The sequence below is a fragment of the Acanthaster planci genome, unplaced genomic scaffold (genome assembly GCF_054643075.1).
Source record: "Acanthaster planci isolate LZ-2023a unplaced genomic scaffold, COTS_SCS Contig24, whole genome shotgun sequence".
NCBI lineage: Eukaryota > Metazoa > Echinodermata > Asteroidea > Valvatida > Acanthasteridae > Acanthaster > Acanthaster planci.
In genome coordinates this window covers 75,621-98,866 of record NW_028257648.1, presented here as the reverse complement: position 1 = coordinate 98,866, position 23,246 = coordinate 75,621, and the positions used below count along the sequence as shown (strand labels likewise).

General features: G+C 39.9%; 1 protein-coding gene and 2 long non-coding RNA genes across 3 annotated transcripts; 1 reads left to right on the top strand and 2 right to left on the bottom strand.

The window, feature by feature from the left end:
• Positions 1-1,140: 1,140 nt before the first annotated feature.
• LOC147795457 (uncharacterized) lies at positions 1,141-5,846 on the top strand. The gene is made up of 2 exons (XR_015423873.1): positions 1,141-1,640; positions 2,800-5,846. It is a non-coding gene; the product is annotated as an uncharacterized LOC147795457 (long non-coding RNA).
• On the bottom strand, positions 4,309-10,641 carry LOC147795456 (uncharacterized). The gene is made up of 11 exons (XM_087131881.1): positions 9,787-10,641; positions 9,457-9,521; positions 8,755-8,835; positions 8,315-8,389; positions 8,051-8,122; positions 7,783-7,812; positions 7,187-7,261; positions 6,702-6,776; positions 6,377-6,454; positions 5,870-5,938; positions 4,309-5,496 (listed from the first exon to the last, which is right to left on the bottom strand). The coding sequence occupies exons 1-11, from the start codon at positions 9,965-9,967 to the stop codon at positions 4,948-4,950; spliced, it is 1,350 nt and encodes a 449-aa protein (XP_086988007.1). The 5' UTR covers positions 9,968-10,641; the 3' UTR covers positions 4,309-4,947.
• Positions 10,642-21,027: 10,386 nt separating this feature from the next.
• On the bottom strand, positions 21,028-22,883 carry LOC110987371 (uncharacterized). Its single transcript, XR_015423880.1, has 2 exons — positions 22,760-22,883; positions 21,028-21,828 (listed from the first exon to the last, which is right to left on the bottom strand). It is a non-coding gene; the product is annotated as an uncharacterized LOC110987371 (long non-coding RNA).
• Between the last annotated feature and the right edge of the window lie 363 nt (positions 22,884-23,246).

The window sequence follows — 23,246 nt, the reverse complement described above, 5'->3', positions numbered from 1 at the left end:
TGCATCATGCAAGGGTCTTTGTTGGTACTCATGGCTTCATTGCCCAACGGTACAGGGTTAAACTTCCATTGTACGTATGTTGAAGGGTGGATTTGCTCATGGGAAATGTTAATTATTATTTTTATTTGTTTTAACCATGCCCAACGTGTATTACAACATATACGATGTTTTACTAACTGTTGAATATACACGTAGTTGTTGGCGGTACCCGCTACAACTTCGATCTGACACAACCAGGTAGCCGACGCCGGCAAGCTCTGTGGTCGAGTGGAACAAACGTCTGCACTGACGAATGCTTCAGCAGTGTTTTCGAGATATAAACAATATGCAAAACTTGTCGGTTTGCAGACGATTCGATCCTATTGGAATCTTCCCCAGGGGCAAAGATTCACTTTCATAGAATTAGGTCGCGGTGTGGAAATACATGTATTATACACGATCATATAGTGTACATGTACTGTACATGGAACAGATATCTACTGTGCATCTATTGCATGGTGGCTTTGATACGTGGAGATACGAGCGATTGGGTGGACATACAAGCGATAACGTGGGGTTGAGTGCATCAATGTGCTCGTCCATGAAGTTCACGCAAGCAGTGTGACTTCAGCCTTCAGGGAAGGCTTTGCACGTTTAACAACAAACTAATTTTTCAAGACCATTTTGCAAATGTAAATGCCATTTTTATTTTCTTTCTGTTATTTTTCTTTGTCTTGGTTTTTTAGTAAAAGTTCTCGGGGTAATCCAAGTAACCAAAAAATTGAAAAGTGTTAAAAACGTTCGCACATGTAGTCCAGCTCACCTCTCTTAACATTTAGAACAGCCCGGATATTCACGCATTCATCCCAAAATAAATACTGTTAAATCAGTACCCTGATGTACAAACCTGAAATACATGTATGGGGCAAATATCTTGTTCCCGATTGGCAAAGTCAGGTTTTTGTGGCTGTGAAACTAACACACACGACGCATCCATCCGGGGCAAATGTACCCCAGTTGTTTTGTATGATTTGGTTCTTTTTGTTTTTCTTTTTTCTTGTTTGTTTTTCACAAAGAATACTTTATTGGTGAATGGGAAAGAAATATGCTCAAGTCACTAAGTCACAGGCAATCAAGCCACATGTACATGTACAGTGTACAGTATAATACAAACACATGTACATGTACGTGTACATGTACGTGTACATGTATGTACTGTACACGTACAGGTTTATGTACATGTACAATGTATAAGGGTACGTTAGCACAAGTGCAAAGCGTGATTGTCATACGGCCGATGTGACTCGACAGTCGGAAACCAGTGTGTTCAAAAAACACTGGCACGCTGGTGTCCTTGTTCGCCGTGCATATTGCGCTGGCCATTTCTCACCGGGGGGAATTCCCTTTTTGCACGTGTAGCAAGTCCGTATGTTGTCGAAGGCAGTCGTCCTTTTTTTTGCATTAATTAGCAGGTTTTAGTTCAGGATATTTTCTTTCGCATCACCTGAACATGGATTTTTCACACATTTGACACAGCTAGATTCCATAACATATAATTCCACGCCATGTTCCGCCTGATACATGTAATCCGATCACAGGACGGAAACGGCATGGCACAAGCAACATTGAAGTTTGGAATTTATCAAACCTGCGGCAGCCAGGTAGGCCTACGTTCCACTTGCACTGTCTGGTGTACGTCAAACTACACCGCTTACGAATTATGTCGATCAGTTTATGGCAGAAATTATTTTGGCGCATTGTAATTTTCTTATACTGTTTTCCGAACCTAATTGCTCGAAAACTAAGGAACCTCGCCTTTGTATTTCCGATTCATAGCCTATAGGCCTATTTTTCGAAAAAGCGCATTTTTGAAAGGATGCAAATTTCGTCTTGTACTAGTTTTCCCAAAGATTTCTTCAAGAGGGATTTGGGCCGGATTTTCAAACTCACACTTTGACATGATCGGTCGGTTTGGAAGAAACAGGGGGTGGGAACACCACCAAATTCTTGGCATCTCCATCGATCCCATTTCACAGTCATAGGCCTAGGGGATGATATCTGGTTTGAATGCCTGTCGCATCCAAGTATCTTTCAAAGTCTCCTTTTTAAAAGCATTTACTGAAATCAAACAAACATCTACATTTATTTTTTGCTGCTGGTTTTGGATCACATGTGCTTACGTGCCGGACTGAATTCACTACTCGTGCATGCGTAACAAATTCGTATTTCACGGCATGGATTTGTTTGTTGGAAATTGAAAGAATCTTTACATTCTCCACTACGAAAAAGTAGGATGGCTCCATTACACCATTCCCTTGGTCGAAATATTGAGATTGCACCCCATTCTCAGGGATTTTAAAATTACTACAAAGTGACTGAGACCAATACTGCAGACTACACTTTGCCTTTGTCAACACCAGTAAAAGAAAATTAACAGTCATTAAAAATAACAAACACGTTTCGTTACTTTTCTTTCGACTTTAAAATCTATTATCGTCGATTGAAGTTCCTGTGATGTGTGAGGATTATTCAGTCTTTCAGAACTGTATATACACGAGACATACATGTATTTAAAATAAGTTTTAAAAAGTAGCCTATTCGTAGGATAGGCGTAAATTGGGACATTATAGTATTCTTACTTTCATTTCGATAACCCGGTTGCTTCCTAAATAAAATGTACTACTACAAGGAGACCGTGGTGTAAGCCTACACATTCCCGAATAACGATTCCTTTGTTATTGTTAGCAACAGTAGAAAGTAATTCCAAACCTTTCAAGTACTATAAAAACAGATTACTTGACATGAACTTTTTTCTTTCAGTTGCAGGTCCGTCGATATATGGCAGGGATCACCGACAGCCGGAACTGTCCACGAATTTCCAGCATGTAACTGTCATGTAGGACTAGAGGGCCTCTATAAATGCATATGTACATGTAGGCCTATAATGAAATTTAGAAAATACGTGTAGCCTGGGAAGTGCATTGATGGAATTGTGGCTATCCAGTTGATATCCAGTAAATTGTTCTTTCCCGGACGGTTCATCCGCCCTAATGGCAGTACTAACGATGTCCTGGTCCTTTTCCAGTCTATTATGTCAAATCGGGGACGAATGCCGAATATACGCTACCATACATGTAGGTAGAACTATAGCAGGAATGAAATCAGCAGCATATGCAAAATACAGAAAAATATGTATAAAATAGAGGGTTGCGTAAGGATAAAAAACTTCGATTCTGGGGAAAAATCAATACCAATCAACGGTAGAAATTCGTAGCAAATCGAATGCACATGAAACATTCTCGTTAAGTCAAGTACACAGTTCACTTGTATAGCTTTCCAAAACTAAGCTTTCAAAATGAAAGGATGACCCAAGGTCATAAATACTCCACATAACATATTAATACACTTCAAGAATAGGCCCCCCTTTATCTTGATGTACAGCTGAACATTGAAAGTTACGGAAGTTGTACGTTTTAATTCAGTGATGTCCCAAGATATGAATTGATTTTTCTCTAAATGAAGAAATTCTTCAATGAAAAATCAGTTTTTTTCATAAACAGGTTTCCCTCGTGTTTACTCTTTATTTGTGAAGAAGAACGTGTATATGTTGCGATTCGGAACTGGTTAAACCGATCTAGAACTAGGAAAGCCGTCGTCGTCATGTTCGTCGATCCGTAAAGTCCAAACTAAAAGCTTACATTTTCAAAAGAATTTTGAAGAACCCGAATTCCAACTCACAAAGTTGATTACTGACCACATTTTACTGGAGTAAGGTACAAGCATCTTTGTAGCCGCTGCAATCTGAATATTTATAGCCATCCGTAACAAAACACGACAACGGCCACGTGTTCCTGGGAGAGCTCAGGTTAAGTTAAGAAATTCTGGTTCTGTGAGATACTTTAGAAAATGGACAGTCGGTATTTCTTCAACAGCTGTTCATGGACTACATGTAATACATTGTATTTGCTGAGAGCATGGGCTGTAAAATCAACTATGGCCGTCTTGTGGTCAGCGTATTAAATCAGGTAACTAATTAACATGACCACAAATGTTTCTACATAGTTCGGAGTGAATTAAAGTTCACTCCGAATTTGGGTGTTCATTGTTTTACGATCAAACAGTTTTATTCATTTTTTTAAACATATTTTGACGTCATACAATTTCGGTTAACTGTTGATTTCTACCTCATAATCGTGTATAGTGGTGTTGTCAAAAGGAAGAATGTCGACCTTTACACAGGATGACAGACCGTTGTTGCAACTCTTTCATTGTAATAAAACTTTATCAGGTCTGTCTTTGCTTTTTCATAAAATAACGTAACATTTGCAACACCTGATCGTAACTATGACCTACATGTACATTACAAGAATTTTGTAGAATGCGTTGGTATTGAGAGATACTTTAAAAATGAAATATGTAAGGTCATTCTCAAGTTCCCCAAGAGAAAGATTCAGTATCAACTGTCAAATACTGGACATCTCTGCATAAACAAAACATCTTCAAAATGAAAATGTACAGTCACAGCACCAAAACGGAGTAATTACAATGTACAGTGTGTAGGGAAGATTACAAATCAATAACAGCCGGCAAAAAGGTGAGGGCAGAAATCTGGAAAGCCAAAATGAACAATAATTTAATTTGTCAAATTAATCGGTGTGCATGTACAACTGCACTTGTATTCAATGTTAGTTTTTCCCCAAAATCAGTCTCAGTACGCGAAATAATGAAATTCAATCCAAGGAATCCGTATGAATTTATGATGTCTCAATATTAATTTTACTACAGTCGCGATGGACAACCCGTGCTGTACACAATGTATATGTACATCAATTCCAGAAAAAAAGATGAGGGTTACAAAATGCGTTACCGCACCACTTTTGGCGCAAGATGCTGACCAGAAACCGGACAGTTTATATTGGTGGTAGCTATATTTTTAGCTAGCTATTAATCATACCTGAAGTGTACTAATTACAATAAGGATCTGGAGCGATTAAGTCGTCTGCACCCCTCATCAATGGCTTTAAAGCAATCTCTTCTCCAGTATTTCTCAAACGTTTCTGGAGGGAGGGATGTTCGACCCTTCAGAATTCCTTTAATGTGGTTCAATCTTACTGGGTCAAGCTTCGTCTTCCCCCTAACGCCCCTACAATTACTTGCCTTCATCTCTTCCTTCGAAAATAATAAACGGACCAACGAAAGCGCAAAGTTCGCCTCAGAGGACGAGCTGTCTTTATGGTCCGCTATTATTTCCGTCGAAAGAGACGAGAGATTCATTGGAGGGTCTGAGGGGGTGGAAGCGGTATTAGATAAGGCAGGCCTTGATGATCCCATTCGTGGTGGTGTCACTTGAGGGACTGGAGATGAACGCTTTGATGGCGAGTCAGGGACGAACTTGTGTTTCCACAAGTCGTCAATCTGACTCGCCATTTTACGAAACATCTCCAAATCGGTTACTGAAATTCTTGCCATCGGTGTTTTGGCTGGAGTACTTGTTTTATATGCAGGGGACCAAGAATCCTGTGAAGCAAATGAAGGAAAGACTGCATTAGGCTAATGAGTGACATTATGCAATCATGACAACTCACATATCTCTCATGTTTAGATACAGACCAGTGGGAGAGAGCTGTGGCCTACCACAAGATTGGTGCTGTTTTTATAGTGAGAGATAGCCCATTCGGGAAATACGTGGAACTGTGATTAAATTCCACTCCTAAATTGGATTGCAAATCCCCAAACCTGGCAGAGTTATGTAGTTTTTACTCTGTTCACTCATTTCGGAGAGGGAAGGAATCTGTGTGAATGCCGCGAAATATATACTTGTGCAGTCTCCAGTAAGGATGAAATAAACAAAAATTCATATATTCCCATTGTTGTCAAATGGAATGCTTACTTCTAGGGGGCTTCCCATGTTGCTGTTCATTTCATCGGATAGAAAACTGAGCTCCGGGAAGTATGGTATCTGCCAACAGAAAGCGTGTAACGTGTGAAACGGTGCCTTTAAATACACATGTACACGTAGTTGAAAAATATGTCATACATCTACATGTACATACATGAACTTTATATCTGCTAACACAGGCAGACAATTTGGCTATTGGCTGCTGAGTGGCTCGATTTGGCATGCAATGACGTAGCAATGAAGTTGATGACTGCAGTATCTACTTTTCAAAATGGTCCTTACACGTACATATAAGCAAAGGTTTCAATCAAAATAAGGATTAATAATGTCATTTTGATAGACTGTCATTATTGGATATTGCTTGGCGTGTCCTCTCTTGAATGAAAGTCTATGCCTTATTTTTGGCCACATACCCGCTCAAGATTGAGTGTTTTTGACTCTACTGTTAGCATTAACTTTTGGGAGTAGGCCTATTAAAAGTGTATCATGGGTGCATACCTGTTCGGGACTTATAGTATCCGGTGACCCTAAGCTGGTACGGGCCGGGGTTTCAGCAGCCTGATCATCATCTGCAGTCTAAAGAAACAGAACGAGACAACATAGTATCTCAATGATTTAAACACAAGTACTCGACACGCACTGTTCCAAAAGGTCGGAGTTCCTTGAATTCAGTGTTTTTAGTGCTTTTAGGGCCTATACATGTATATGCAAAAGGGATAATTTTTTAATGAAAAAATCAAGGACAATTCTTTTGTGGATTGAAAATAACCTGGTACTTCGGTAGCACTGACTTGTGTAGTACTTGTTAGAGTGTACCACTTACATGTGCTAGAACAGGGCCGTCTGTTTCTTCTGACCCGTGGTGGTCCCTAGGTGATTGGGGTGGTTCAAGCCTCTCCTGATAACAGATAAATGCAAATTATGGACCTTTGTTAAAAGACGTCAAACGCTTTGCCCACAGATGAAATACATGTATACCTAGAGGGTTTTGAAGCGTGATCTCCACTAATGTTTGAAGGGAGAAGTTTCTCAACTTAACTTGTGGACGGCATTACTGTAGTTTGCCTTGACGTGGCAAAATTTCCATAACTCTATGGAAGAATATCAACATGCTCAATTGACCTTGTTAGTAAGAGGTCCTTTGGACTGGGAAATGCCCATGTTTCAACAGGAGCCTTGTAAAACTGTATACATGTATTATAAGGAATGATAATACACCGGTATCACGATCTTGTATTCACAATCTTGTATTGTCGTTGCTCTTATTAACGCGCAACTGTACATGTACATCAACATTTTCCAACTCACCAACTGCTCTTCCACAGCCTCTACATCGTCATCGTCAACACAGAACCGAGCCAGGACAGTTGCTCTCTTCTTCTCCTAATTTAAGGTGCAAAATATTTACATGTAAAGTGTGCATTTCAAAGCATGCTTGTACATATTTCCAAGTTTTTCTGTATTCTGTGTTGGCAGTTTTAGACCAAAGCTAGAATATTAGAAGGAGTTTTAATACCCGGCCACCTTCCTCTCGTTTAAATGAATCCGAGTTACCAACTTGGAAAACCTCAATTTTGAAATGATAGTGATTAACCAGTGGTCGTTCCCTTATGACACTACAGACCTACGAAAAACTGACATGGCTAATTTTGGTGCGGTCATCAGTGAGGCAAAACCAAGTCAATAGATTGACCACCTTTTGGAGGCATGATTGATTTGATTATTCGATTCCCACAGGATTCCTAGGCCCTCCTCCTATTAATCTTTTTCTTCTAAAATGATGTGAGATTTGGGAAGATCTTAATGTGAGAATTTCGTAATCCATGTGCACATACACACGAATATGCTAATTATTATAAAGTGCAAATGGGAAGCAGCTGTCGTATACATGTACATTTACTTACCTTAGCTGGCCTTTTCTGCACCTTCTTTGCCTGTCAGGAAAAGACATTACCATGATACACAGTTATTGGTGATGGAACACGTACTAAACACGAGCGGTGTGTTCATGTTCGATTAACGGCGGGGAAAGCGTCCTTTAAACTTATGGAAATATGACAATTTGCAAAAAAATGAAAGTGACACTCTTATGGTTTAAATAAAAAATTTAACCTTTTCCCCTGAGAAACGTTTACAATATTGTGTGTGTGAATTTCCTAAAATAACCGTTACCTTTGATGTACCAGTAGTTCTCGCCTCTTTGACCTTCTGCGTTTTTCCTTTCTTCTTTAAATTTGTTTGAACCTGATGAAAGCAATACATTCCCAATTACAAGCCATTTATTGTTTTATTTATCCTGCCTCCCCACCCTTCGTTTTAACACTTCATCAAACATTCAGCAGTTCTGATACTTTAACAAAATGAAACTAGACCTAAGTTTTTTTTCCCCGAGTCATGGGTGTTTGCCTTGTACGTGGAGTAGATGTATACTCTTACCTTTATCTTTGATGCTCCAGACGTCTGTGCAGTTTGTTCCTGCGGCTTTTGGGGGTTCTCAGTTGTTCTTCGTACCTGATGAGGAAAACCGGTACATGCACGAGCCCTTTCTATGTTACTGGTCCTTTGAACCATTACCAAACATTTTCAGAATAGTACTTACATTATTAAACGAGAAAAATCTTCACGAATTTATGTATTATGCGTCTAAAGACGCGTAGCAATTTGATTTTGTTCATGATTACGCACGGTCGAGTTCGGGTGGGAAACTGTTTATATTGGGTTATACTTATAACATGCACAATTTTTATGTCTCAAGTCTATTGTTTTCTATGATTTCCATTACAAAATATACAAGATAGTAAGTTAATTTGTAGCAAGTTCCTAAGACTTTACTATGACGGTGTTTCCCGTTAATACCCTTGTATACATGTACTTGCCTTTGTCTTGGAATTTCTGGCACTGGCAGTTTCTGCATCTTGGACATCTGTCGTTTTTCTTTTCTCATTCGTCCCTTGAACCTAAATAGATGAAGCATAAGCTGCGACTATGAAATTAGACCAAACTTATGGGTAGCCCTGGGAGGACATAGGTGAAAATGTATGCTTCATTCTGGTGTTTGAAATTCATCCATGAACTTGCCATTTCCCTTTAAGTCTGCTCAATTACGACCCGGGAATAGACCCATTAACTGAGGCGTTGGAACTCATTTACAAAATACCGTACGTGGACTCTCGTGGCAACGTCGTACCAAAAATAAATAGATAACAAAAATAGTCCTAGTCACTTTGTCTGGACGGAAAGTTTTATCCCGGAATGAAACAAGCAGAAGCAAGTTTTGGCAAGGGCGAGCATCACAGGAATTTAAAAGATTCTAAATGTGGAGGATTTGAAGAGGCTTTTTTTTTTCGAAGTTTGTTCCGGAAATTCTATTATGAATTCAGTGAAGAAGAGTTCAGAATTTTTCAAATGATACAAACATCAAACGTTTACGGCTGTTCCTAGACTTATTCACGATACGCCGGACAAATTTCCATCCGAAGTCAACCTGGGTGGGATAGATGCGCTTTACACAAACCAAGTCAGCGAAAACGCGGTTGGAACTTGCCCCTTGGAGGTACATAAAACACACTTTGGCCTACCTTAGCCACGGTTTCTTTGGTCCTCGAAAGAGCTCTTTGTAGAAAAAGCAGATCAGAGTGGTCGTCTATGCAGAAGTGAAGAAGGCAAAACGATTCGAAATTGAAATAACTGTATGCAAAACCACACCATGAGCATTTCTTTCTCATTATTTACATTGGCAGCGGCAATTTAAAACAACAGCGCAATTTCTCTTATACTTAAAAATGATTGAGACATATTGTAGAGACCTTCAACAGCATCTATAGTACTTTCACTTTCTGTTTGGCTGAGAAAGCCATTTAAAACAATAAAAGTGGAGGCAAAAAGTTTGAGAGTTCATGTTGACTTACCTGAAAATCGGAGAACTTCGCACGGAAGGTATTCCCCTTCCCATAGCACTTCCACCCTCTCACCGCTTTCTATGCCGGGTTTCACGTTTTTGATGAGTTTTGTAGGCATTATGCTTGTCGACTTATCGTCAAACGAAACCAACACTTCTCTAGGAATTTTGTATAACTGCCTCAGAGACATGGTTACACTCTTGCGCAAATTTCCGGGGCTCGGTGTATGTGTACATATAACGGTGTATACTCAAAGTCCCAACTTTCCCGTGTGCCAAGTTTTTAAGAAGTGATGTCACAGGTGGATCACTCTATACGTGTAGTACTAGTACTGTTGTTATGTACTGTATGGGTTTCACTTGCACTGTTTAAGATCAAGTAATGACAGACAACTTATGTGACCCGTCATAGTTTGAACACCCATTACCCTGAGGTCGTTGATGCCCCCAACACACATCAATTACTCAGGTCATGGGGAAAACTCGGCCGGTTAGGCTTTGTGGCCTACAAATATTAGTAATTGAGTCCTATATTAATACAGTATACTCTGACCTTTACATCATGAATCGTGGATAGTATAAATTTGTTTAGCGAGTTCAATACATTGAGTAATAATAGCCAATTGCATTAACATGCGTATGTGCCTTTTCAAACAAAATCGTTTTCAACAGTAAGGGTGATTGTGGGTACTGTACAGGTACATGTATATGAATAACATGCAGCCAAAGCGAAACTTGTTGGCGTGCGTATCGCGAAAAAAAAGGTTTCTACCGCTATAGAAGTAAATGTACATTAGAACAGGACTGGTGCGGGTCTGAGAGCAATGACCTCAACAACTCAAAGCAGGAGCGGTTGCGCCTTTTCTTTTAGCCGTCATCGCACTGTATCTTTCTCTGGTAGCACCTTCGGAGACTGCTGCCAGTTCCAACAAAATGTGTAAATTGTAAAGTGTCGATCGCAGTTACCCTCCCGACGCGAAATTTTTACAGGGCCAACGGGGTTGCAGGATAATTACACTGTCAATTTTACGTCACAGAAAATTCCTCTGCTGACGACAAGTGCGATGTAAAACTTACATCTTAATTTGAATTCAGATTACAGGTCGGTGGGTCGTGACCTCTGGTTTTTCCAGCGCGCACGTCCTTACACTACATTAAAATTAAGTTATTTTCAAAATTGTCGATAAAAATTCCCGCAGGATCGGTGGCATTTACGACAACACTTTTCCTAGTTCAGAATTGGTCTAAGCGGTTCCGATAGGATCGCAACAAATCAAGGATAAAAAGTTACCACGCAAAAAATCCATTCTTTAACTGGACCCATTGTGACATGATGAAGGGTTTCTTGATTTAGGGAAAATTAGTTCGTAAATAAGTCCTAAGAAAAAAAAGGAACTTCCACGAATATGACTCCACTTTTCTGGCGAGCTCTCCGGCACTATACTATGCCCCAGCCGCGCAGTTGACGAACCCATCACGTCACATGCATTTTTCTACGCCTTTGTAGTTGACTCCCTAACAGGATAGGGTGCAACACTTGCCCCGCCCCCCAGAAAAAAAATTGTTGAGTTTTCCGCCAATTTACAACCACGGAAAAACTGCATTTGTTTAGATTAAACAGACGTTTTGATGAAAAAGTTTATATAATTTTGAGTATGAAAATGTATTTGAAATCATACGCAGTGAGTGGTAGATCGTCATGTAAATGTTGTCGATTTTTTTTAAATTTGTTTTTAATTATTATTACTACAGCCCCTATTTTGCTCCGGTCATAAGCTGCAGTGTCTCACCACAGTCTCACGCACGAGACTTGATTGAGACTCCGAGGGCGCATCTTACTATCGGTTTGGGTCAAAAATCATTTAGTTGTAATGTCGCCATGACTGAAACGTATGAGGTAAAAAGAATCGTGGTTTTTTGAGACCTCATTCGGTGTCAGAGTGTATGGTCAATCCTAGGATGCCCTCGTAAAATGCACACACATGTACAGCTGCATGTTGCTGGCCAGTAAAGATGACAATAATTGCCAAAGCGGGCAAGTATTAGAGTCTGCTAGTACTAGAGTCTGTGCACGTGAATTGTACGGTGGATAAAATCCTGGGGTGGGAGTGGGACTGCCACCTTGTATTTTAGGAAATTATCAGGGCCCTCCTAATTGCTGTATTTTGCAATAGAGTGTAGGCATCAATTTTCAAAATGGCGATGGCCTCGTGACTGTTTTGAGCGGTGGGTTTTCTCTGAAGAGAATTTTTTCAAAAGTCACCGGTTGGTCCACTGAAAATTGGAAGGGAAATGAAAGATGAGGAAGTGAGCTTTCCTTTGATATGTTTCTTGAACACCTGTGAAAATTATATTTTCTTGATTTTTGGTTTGGGAATATTTATCACTGTCGTCCATGGCTGCTTCTGGTCCATGGACATAGACTTTCTGCGGCCGAGTTTGAGGTAGTGAGGAATCCACGTGTGCATGCACGGAAGAAAAATTCCACGTACTCTGCACAGTATGAAACAAAACTACTGTACATATACATGTACAGGTACATGCATGCATTTACTATAGCTGCCGTGGTGTGTGCATTCTCTTTGGTTTCATACATTTCAAGTTATAAGAATCTGTGTTGTGTCTATCTCACATCGAGTTGGCAAATGGAGTTCCCCATTTATCAGCGCCGACTTCCTTCCCATACAGTGAAAATAACAAAACCGACTCCCCTCAAAGAATTCAACTAAATGCCACCAACAACCCGGATTTTTATCCATTAACAACCTTGCACGAGTATGTATCATGTCGTCCATCGGGCCTTGGCCCTCTCTTTTGCCCATTCATGGGTCTGTACTGAATGCATAGCAATTTCAAACGCGAACTTGAAGAAAACAGTGGCTTTCTGTGGAAAAAAAGAGCTCACTCATTTCGGACTGGGGCCGCCAAAACTGCTTACGAATTGAGTTTTCAACCCATTGAGATGAAAGGATGGGGTATTGGCGGTCCGGAGCGGTGTTAACTTGAGTTGCCCGTGGTCAACATTTAAAGGTTGAGTGCCCGAGGCTTGACCTCAATATTCTTTCCGTCATTTATCCGTCTTCACTGTGCCAGAAGGGATCACTGGGGATTCAGTATTAAGTTATTGGGACGCAAGACCCCTCAAAAAAGTTCAGGACGTTGAAAAAAGTAATTGCATGGCTTTAATTTAACCCAAGGAAGGGTAAAATCTGGAACTACCCAAATACGGGCTGTGTTGACCCAATTTTAGGATGAGAATTCTTTTGTGTTTAATTTTTCAACCACCAAATGAGTGGATATCAACATTGTTTGTAAACCAGAAATCTAATTCAAACACCCATAATATTGGGTTGAAACAACCTAAAGTAATGAGTACTTGCAGTTTTCACCTTCCCTGGGGTTAAAATTTAACCCAGGCAATTTTTTATTGTACTGGAAGTGCCTGTATATGTGACCGACGAGATTGATTACAGGATATGAGAGGGCCTATTGTGGTTCATTCAGGCACTAATGTGTCAAGTTGATTTCTTCTCAATAGGACAGAGGCGTTATGTTTGTTCATAGCAGCAGAGAGCTTGACCCCCGAACATTTTTGCCCTGGTCCGAAATCCATCCCACCAGCATTTTACTTTAGGGCTAACCCCCAGGAGGCAATCGGCAGGCATGGTATAGCTGTCAACAAGTGGGCGCGCTCTTGTTTCCCAACGTCTTCGTGTCTTTTTGATAAAGCACAACTAATTTCAAAGGGCATTTTTCAACCTTTATAGGCCAGATGGTATCCATTTGTTTCTGGAAGAAAAGTATTTTCAGAGGAAATTATAGCAATTTTACTACCTGTTATGGATTAAGGATTTCATGAATGGGTTTTTTTCTTTCTTGAGCCGTGCACTGCGCGTGGGGCAATATCTTTAAAGCGGATAAAACACCAACTTAATTTATGAACGATTCCTTACTGTTGACATTATGAAAATAATAGAGTAGATAAAATTCTATGCTGTGCATTGTATGACAAAGTCGAAGGAGTAGCGAGTGTCTAACAGTTGTTGCAACCATGTCCTCCCTTGAGTTAGTGCAACAGGGGAGTGCAAACGAAGAAAGTTAATTAAAGAACGGTGTCTGGAAACATGAGTTGACATTAGATATGTATATAAAATCATTTCAGTTTGGTGAAGTTTTGAATTGTTCTGGCACTGTCCTAACGAATTGTTGTTTCGACCTGGCGCTCTTTGGCCTCGGTGGAAGCCCAAACATTGATTTATGATGGCATTCCAAGTCAATGGTGCTTCAAACTACGGGAGTCTGCCTTTATGGGTGGTCAAAGATATGGGGCTCCAAGTCAAATGGTGCTTGGAACTTTTTTTTGTCTTAGTGGGTGCCCAAACAATAAATATGTGTTGCGTGCAGGATAAGTCGGTTGTTCAAATTTTGGTATCCGACACACAATAATGAAGAAAGTAGTTTTAATTTTTGATTTTTTTAATTTAGTGTCATGAATACCAATTCCGACGATTTCTCCTCCCCTGTGATGTTAAATATCCCGTAAAGTGGTCTCAAGATGCTTTTTTTTCTGGATTTCCCCTTTGTCTCACAAATTCTTGCTGCTAATTTTTTATTTAAGGGGGAAGGGGAAACGGCACCGTGATCGCATCACTCATGCTCAGTGATCGCATGCAGACACGTTGTAGAGATACAAAAATATAATTTTTTATGATTAATAAGACGGTCTTAACGTCGTGCAATTTCAACAAGCTCAGTTTTGTTCATTCTTCTTGAGCATCTTCATTTTCTTTGAAATTCTAATATTGAAATCGGGATTTCCATGCAAAACGGCTGTGTTGCTGATACGTACAATGTATACTCAAATACTGTGCAAGGGTTTCGCAGACATGCGGGAAATTACGAGTGCCTGAGTGGACTTACGGGCGAGTGCGTGAAATGGGAGAAGGGGTGCGTCTAACCCTAACTTAAGCCAAACCTAAATTCTGGTTCTCAAAAAAAAAATTACATGTAGGTCTATATTGTTGGATGGGGGAGCAGATGTACATTATACTTACGCGGACGTGCGGGTACACATATATTTTGTAAGGGTATTTTCACAGGCACACTTGAACTGAGTGGACATACATGTTTGAGTGCTAGGGTGGACATACGGGCGAGTACGTGAAATGCGGAGGGCTAGGGATGTGTCTAGTTATAAAAATAGAGTATAGAGTGTACATGTACATTACTGTATTTGTATGTCTACTGTACAATGTACATGCCCATGCCCCAGTGACCAAGATCATGTTTCGTGGCTTTAAAGTCGCTAAGAGCTCAACTATTCCCCCCTCGCAAAAGGAGGACCTTTGAAAATGTAACATATTTGGACAGTCTGCAATGCATATATGGGAAGGACGAGCACAAGGTTATTGCCTCTGTTACCCAGGACTATGTGTTGTGTTCTGATGTACCTACCTACGTTTGTCATTAATATTTTTTCCTCTTGACATGACTGGAAACGAATGTAAAGGAGGGTACAAGCCCATACCCATAACTATTATCAGCTATTATGATTTCAAGTCCATATGGAAATGTATGTAGCGGAAATTTTAATTGAGCGACAAATTTCCTATACCTCTTTCCTTGGAACTTTACACGATAAACTGGTGAGCGTTTGTTTAGGCTTATTTCTGGTAGATATTGTTGTCGTCTTTATTGAGGGGTTGAGGGTCTTTAGAAACGTATATGTCTTTCTGTTAATGATTTGGATCAATACGATCTTTGTAACTGAGAGTTGTCTCTTTCCTTTGTCCTTAGTTTATTAAGCATATATGGTTCCAGTTTGTAATGTTTGAGTATAGAAACCCATTTTTGATTTGTAAACCAATGAACTTGAGTGGTTTTTTGGCAATGTTCATAACTATTGTACATGCGTCTCATTGAGCTTAAGACCTTTGGACTTATCGCAAAAACTGTTCATATATTCCTTTTTATTGAGGATTTTTGGAGGTTATTTTTTTGGGGGGGGGTTCGATTTGAATGTGACAAATGTGACAGGGGACAAAGTGTGGCGGCTAGTAACCACAATCCTCGTGTTATTTTAAAAGTGAGAAATCAAAAAGTTTATGTTAAGAAGTTAGTCAGGCTCAATTTATAAAAGAAGTATATCGAGTGGTTTCATGGATTCCTCGTTGCTCTCTAGGTTTTAAATGTAACCCCAGAATAATCACGAATGACAAGAATGCTATCTCATTTTTGAAGTTGTGTTGGCTCTGAAAAGAGCCGGTTGGTTTTTTTAGCTGATTCAAATCCCGTTGCTCGCCCACTGCCTTCTATCACTGCGAGAATAACTTTCTTCAGGTGGTTGATGTACCGTGTGCACGACTCTACTGTCACCTTGGTTCGCCAGAAGAGGTGAATTCCTTCGATGAGTTCATCTTTGCTCGCTAGTTTAACCTTGCGTCGAAGAAAGTGCTTGAGTTCGTGCCACAGACATTCTATGGGGTTAAGATCGGGCGATTCTGCGGGTAAAGGAAACCAGTTGATCCCGGTCTGTTGCATAAATTCTTTAGTTTCTCGAGCTGTATGCTTGGGATCGTTGTCCTGCTGGAAGCGATGCCCACGTGGGAAGCGCTTCTGGATGAAAGGGAGAAGTGTTTTCTCCAGAATTTCCTCCCGGTAGAAGTGACTGTCCATTATGTCTTGAAAGACAACGATGGGAGTCTTCCCCCGCTTTGAAATGCCCGCCCACACATGCAGCTTAACTGGGTGTTTGGCTTTCGGCTTGAGTTTCCTTGGACAGCCTTTCTTTCGAAACGTCAGCTTGCTGTGCCTGTCGAGCTGCACCGTACACTCATCTGTGAAAATAACGTCGTCGAAGGTGTCACCACGACCTACAGCATCACGGCAGAAATCAAGGCGTGCTTGTTTGTTGGCGGGACGTATTAGTGGGCAGTAGGCCGGTCCACTCGCCACCCAACCCTAACTTTAAACGAATGCGGCGAATAGTTGATTCTGCCACCTCAAGACCAAATATGTTATACAAAATAAGGCTGACATCACGAGAAGTTAGCTCGTCGTCATTTTCGTACAAATCGTGAATAAGCTGATTTAGGGATGCTGGAAATTTTCGAGGACGCCCACACCCCGCTCTATTCGCGAAAGATCCCGTTGTTTTAAATTTCTTTAGAAACAGTCGTACCGTTCGTCGAGTTATCGACTATGCCGTCCCTTCTGTAGGTCTTCGATAATCTGTTTTTGGCGAGCCCCGGAAGAATCTAGCAGACAGATGCGACGACTTCGCGTACAGAGAAAGTCTTCGGACCATGTTGCTCTCGCCAAGATAAACTCGAAATGGGAGCCTATAGTGGGAGTAAGGTTCACTACACTCAAACGGGTTTTCACTTCTGATAGACAGTTGCACACTTCGCAAAGGAAATGCCTCATGTATAGGTTTTGCGCATGCACGCACTTCAGGCAGCTCACTCAGGATCTGGACTGGTTCCCGTCACGTAATTATGTACATGTACATTGTGTAGTCTTTGTATGTCATACAGGCGTCTGACTACTCCGTTGCAGTTTTTATGTAAATGAGCTGAAGCCCGCTCAAAGCACATTTAGGAGTTAATGGGATATTTCGCTTTATGTGTTTTTATCTACAGTTCAACGAAATAAACACGCATTTAAAATAAATTGCCCCAAATCAATTACTAATGACATTCGTTTAAAAAAATAACACATGGTGATCAAGAGAGAATTAATGTATTTGTGTATTTTTCACTTAATATCGCTGTTGGCCTGCCAAAAAGTTGTATATTTAACATCCAAGCAGATAGCTACTGGTCCTTATCAATAAGCACCGGGATCAGTCCAATCCAGGATCTTGTATTTCCCCTCGCGACAAAAATCTTTGATCACTCCCTTGAGTCTGCTGGGGATACAAGGTGTTAAAGATTGTAATTATGACCGTGACGTGAAGCGTATACACATAATACGGGCCTTAGCCTGGAACACCAATTATTTCAAACTTTAACAGTCCAGAAATATGTGGGAATTAACGTGCGTGTAAATTTATTTTTTTGGGGGGGAACACTCTTTTGTTATTAGCAGTGAACTTCGGAAAATGCGAGCACAGCCGGCAAAAAATCAATTTTCTTACAATGCTTTCAAAAAACCCATAAAAACCCGGGGTTTAGATCTTTCTGTTGAATTCATTTCTGCAGATATTTAAAAACAACACGTTTACCTGAAGATGACTGCGGCATGCAAACATATTGGCAAATAAGGATGGGCTCATCAAGAAAAACAATAACAACAACAGTAATCAATTAACATTAACGCCGTCCCATGAATGTATTGTTTGTATCTACATGTACAGTACATGTATTTGTCACTTACGAACTTTAATTTTTGGCTATTTCTCAGTAAATGTGAATTTAGGCCAAAAATAAATACACAAAAAAATGAAATCGAACTACATGTACACTTAGCCCAGGTACGGTTGTCATTACCTAAAATATAACAGCAGACTACTGGAATATCAAGGAAGAGTTAAGTCACATTTGTTTAAAATTAATGGAAACGATAGAGTCAGTATAGATAAGAGAATAATACACAGGCTTTTAGATTTTAAAATTAGCCATTATAAAATAATAAAAAATAACCACGTTTATAAAAGCCATTTACTCACGAATTATCCAAATGCTTAACACGTGCATGGAAAGGGACCATGTCATCCAAGGTCGACTTAATAAAATCACAAACTTATCTTTCCCCATCCCCAAAAAACACAGAGTATAGAAAGGAATAGAGAATATCACCCGATATACGGTAATTCGTCTTCCTTAACTTGATTGGGGCTGATGCTAGTCACGATCGCATTTTTCCAATGATGCATGGTTTATTTCAGTATTGTACCACTTGCTTTGACCGGCTCCTTTAATTTCCAAATGAACTCGGAAAAAAATCATCCAGAGTTTGTTTCCACGTTCCAAGCATTCTCATCGCCATGAGTTTTTACTGCCTTTGTAGATCAACTTAATATGTCCCTCTCCTTCCCAATAAATGGCTTCTTTGCGAACCGTGTTGGTAACGCTGTAGTCTATCTACCGTCTATACTTTTGGAAAACAGCGATCGCTGACACACGCTGAACCGCGCAAGAATACTCTTCACACATTGAATGTCATTGGTCCGTTTGCAACGTTACCATTTCTTGTCCATAAAAGAGCCAATGAAAACCGATGTCTCAAATTACATTTATCTCCAAATCCTACCCTGGCGTCAGGTCTGTGCGACGGCATTGTACGGAACCGGCCACACCACGTGCGCTTTGCTCGTGCGACTGCTGCATCAGAATAATTACGCTGTACGTGTACAGTACAGTACTGTACAATGTACATGTACATGTATACGTGGGATACATGCTGAGCGCTAGTACACGCACTGTGTATGTGTACATGTACCATGGAGGTATATTTCCTGGTAAAAAGACGTGACTCATGGAGGTAACAGGGATTTGTAAATATTATTCCAGAATATTTACGGTTATAAAAACTTGACCGTCAAAATACAACGAGAAGAAAAGTATGCTGGAAAGTGATTTCAGTGTCAAAAGTTAAATGTCAATTTCTATGATCGGAGCTAAAGAATAAGTAAGATCTTAAAATTAGAGCCGGTAAGTCGAAACAAGATAGACAGAATTCCGCCAAATGACTGAAGAATCTTGTCCCTATTACCGCTACAACTTATACAAGACTTTACTTTCACCACACTGTCCATACTGCCTAGACAAAATGCCAAGGCCGTAGGCCTGATTGACAACTTTAACCGTCAAAGAAAGATAACGTGATGCTGTAGGAACGTGGTTTCCTTGAAGACAGCTGCAGATGACTTGCGCTTGTCATATTTTCAAGCGTTCATGGTAGGGCGAAACATTATCGCGAATAGACTGTGAAAGTATGATTAAGCCAAGGTGGCTGGAATGACCTGACCTGCATAGTCTAACAAGGGTATCATTTACTTTATCTGGTTACACAATCAATCCGAACCCACTAATCATATTTATTTTTATTTATTTAATCTGATATCCAACAGTGGAATCCGCCACTTCCAGGTATCATGGATAACAAAACAAATAACAACTAACAAAAACTGTTGTCGTTACATTTTGTACATGTGCATGTGTACAAAGACGTCAACTGTCCGACCTTTCCCTAAAAATGATTGCCGAAAAAAAATTGGGGGTAAATAAATGCCAGCTAATTTTTGCTCAGAGATCAAAAATGCTCAGCTTCATTGAAAGTGAAATTGCAAAGCAATTACTGTAAACTTAAACTAAGCCTAGCGAGTCATGGCTCTGCTAAATATTTCTGAACCAAGAACCAAAGGTAAAAAAATCCCTTCACAGTACCTTTCCGCAGTAACGAACGACCAATAAAATTTTACGAAATTTCCATAAAGGCCACCTTTTTAGCGCCAATACAATGCCACTGAATCAATCACATGTCTCCCGATTTCCACTGTAAACGTCATCGTGGAATTTAAGACTTGCAGCAACGAAGTTTGCAGAAGGGCCGCAACGACTTCACGACTGTAAACGGCCACTGAGTCGTGACTGGGCCGGTATTCGGAGCACGCGTGGAGGTCATCCGTCACCCACCAGTGGCACTCGCTAACGCTCGTTGTTTACTGTACTCGACAGCGCTCGTGCTGTCTCGCGAGCGTGCCCGCGAGGGCTCGTTTACGCTCGCGGGTATCGCGAGCGCTCGTTTTCCCTCGCAAAATTTTCGAGGGGATACGAGGCTTTAACCGCCAGGTGCGAGCGAGTACGAGTTCGAGGGGTACCTCAATTAAATCAGTAGTGTAGATGTTCAAGCTCAAAACAGTAAAGTTAAGTTCAAATCCCATGTTGAGTTGTATTCTGATTCTATTCAATTTGATGTTGTTGACAGTTACAATGAATATGAAGAAAATCCAGGCATCAATCTTTTCCATAAGGGTTGATGGTTGTCTTAAAAAGCAAAAGGCCTTTTAGTAGGCATTTCAGATGATTTCCAAATTATTTCATTACACAGTCAATTTATAGCAGATATGAAAGAGCATATCTTCAGGAGTTTAACAGTGAAAAAATCATTCAAAACAGCCAAGCGGTTCTCAAGATACATCCATTTGAAAATCGCAAACAACTGTCTAATTTTGACTCCCAGGTCAAAGGTCATCCTTTGTTTTTCTTTATAAAGTGAATGGCACCAGGAAAAGCTCACTCAAACAAGGTTTTTCTTCTGTTACATTGGAAGGACACATTTTATTTCTGTCAAACTTGGCATTCTTACAAATTTGCACATAACTACTACAAATTTCCACATTTAAAATACAAATGTATATCTGATTTGCATATTTAATTGATATAAATGTCAATAAAACGAGATGTCCTGACTCCTGGCAGCTGTAGACTTCAATTAAATTTCTGATGTGGTGGTTACACGTATGTTGGTAAACATTACTGTTTGTCTTATCTTAAATAAAGCCATTTTCTAATTAATTAATCAATATATGCAATGCGTAAAATTGATCAATTTGCATAAATAATCATTCATGTTTTTTAACAGTAAAGCACCAATTATTGGGATTTTTGAGGATCAATGCCACATGTACGTGTACGGTATACTCCTAATGTATTTGACACACCCTGTACTCCTCAGAAACTACAGATGAAAGTTCAATTAAGTGAAAATGATTTGCATATTAATTACCTTTAATTTGAGAAAAAATTGGAACAAGACAACCTTAAGGAATTCTGCAAATATTTGCAGTAAGTAAAGAGAGTTGCGGATTTTTACAACCCTTTGGGTGTAATGCCAACTGTCACTTTCATATCGCAGAGCTTTGACTCCTATCACACCTGTGATTTTAGTTTTTAGTATACTAACAAATTCAATGATAGTTCTGTTTGGATGTAGCTGTGCAGTTCAAGGACGAGTCCATTCTTGACGTGGGTTTGCACTGGGAAGCTTGGTCCATCCTGAGCGAAGTGCCTCCGGTAGATACCAGCTTCCTTGACATATGGCCCAATATCTAAAAAGTACACACAAAATAATAAGATCAAATATATAGCGTCTGCCATTAAACAAAAGTATAGATTATTTGTATGATTTATCATTAAAGGAAAAGAACAGGCAACAATTTAAAGGTTATTCTGTATTACAATGATACTGATCACTATTGTTCTAGGCATGTTTCAAAAGTAGTCCTAAAAGTAGGAAAGTGTCCATAAATAACATGAAGTAAGTTACTTAGAAAGTTGCATTCTGCTAAAATTCTGTTCAGAATTGCAAAATGATTGGGTAACTTTAAAGAGAAGATTTTTCGAGATAGGCCTAGCAAACATTATTTTGGAGTGACAAGTATTTTTTTATGATCAACCTTAAATTGGTGTAGATCGACTGGAAAGTCCAAACAAAATCTCTAAGTTTACAAATTGGCTTTGCTTTCTTTGATTATATTTTTCCCTCATACTTTGATAAATAAACCCCATTGAACAATGTCAAAGACACGTTAACGCGGTGTTCACTTCATGACGTGAACACCTGAACAGTTTATCACGAAATAGAAACCACCACATGAGATGATTTTACGGAGCACATATTCGTACAATGATGTCATTTTTTAACTTAAAAAACCCATTACCAAGAGATTGGGAAACTTTTTACTCTTTAAGAATGGTATTAATGATTAATTTTGATGAGCTTATGATAAAAGGACTCAAAATATACGACGGTGATGATTCACGTTTACGAATTTCTTGAACTAGTCGGGCACCCAGACTCCCATTATTATATGTGGGGGCGCCGTCGAGTGGTACGCAGTCTAGATTTAACGTGAACGATTTCTCCGTGCAAACTGCTCAAACGTGGTCCGGAACAAATACATTTCCGGACGCTGTTACTTGGCCAATATTCTTAAAAACTCGTAATCATCAACTAATATAAATATATTTTATACTCACGATGTCACAAAACATAAGATCGTAAACTTCAAGGAGAAACACGGCGTTGAAATGTTGGTTGTGACGTAGCTTCTCAACCACTGGGCCGATTTCGATGTGACAAACACACAATGAACGTGAATCCTTCCTCTTTCGGAAAAGACCGGAGGGGTTCGGGTAGCTTTCAAAACACGCTCCGGATTAGCAACGAAAACCCGAATGTCGATCCGATCAAAACCGAACCACGTGCAACCACGCGTGCCGTGCGAGCTTGCACGATCGACGCTGTGACCACTGCGCGGCCAATGGTCACCCCGGGCGTGCTTCCGCGAGGAATTTATTCACTTTTCTCACGAAGTATTTGGTTTTTTGCGCTTATTTTTCGGGGATCAGTAGTTGAGATATTTATTTCTGCCATCCTAAAATTTGAAGGTAAATGGATGTAGGGAACGTTAGATATGAGTGTTAAAACTTTGTCATGTTTTTGTTTTTGCATGGGTTTCATGTC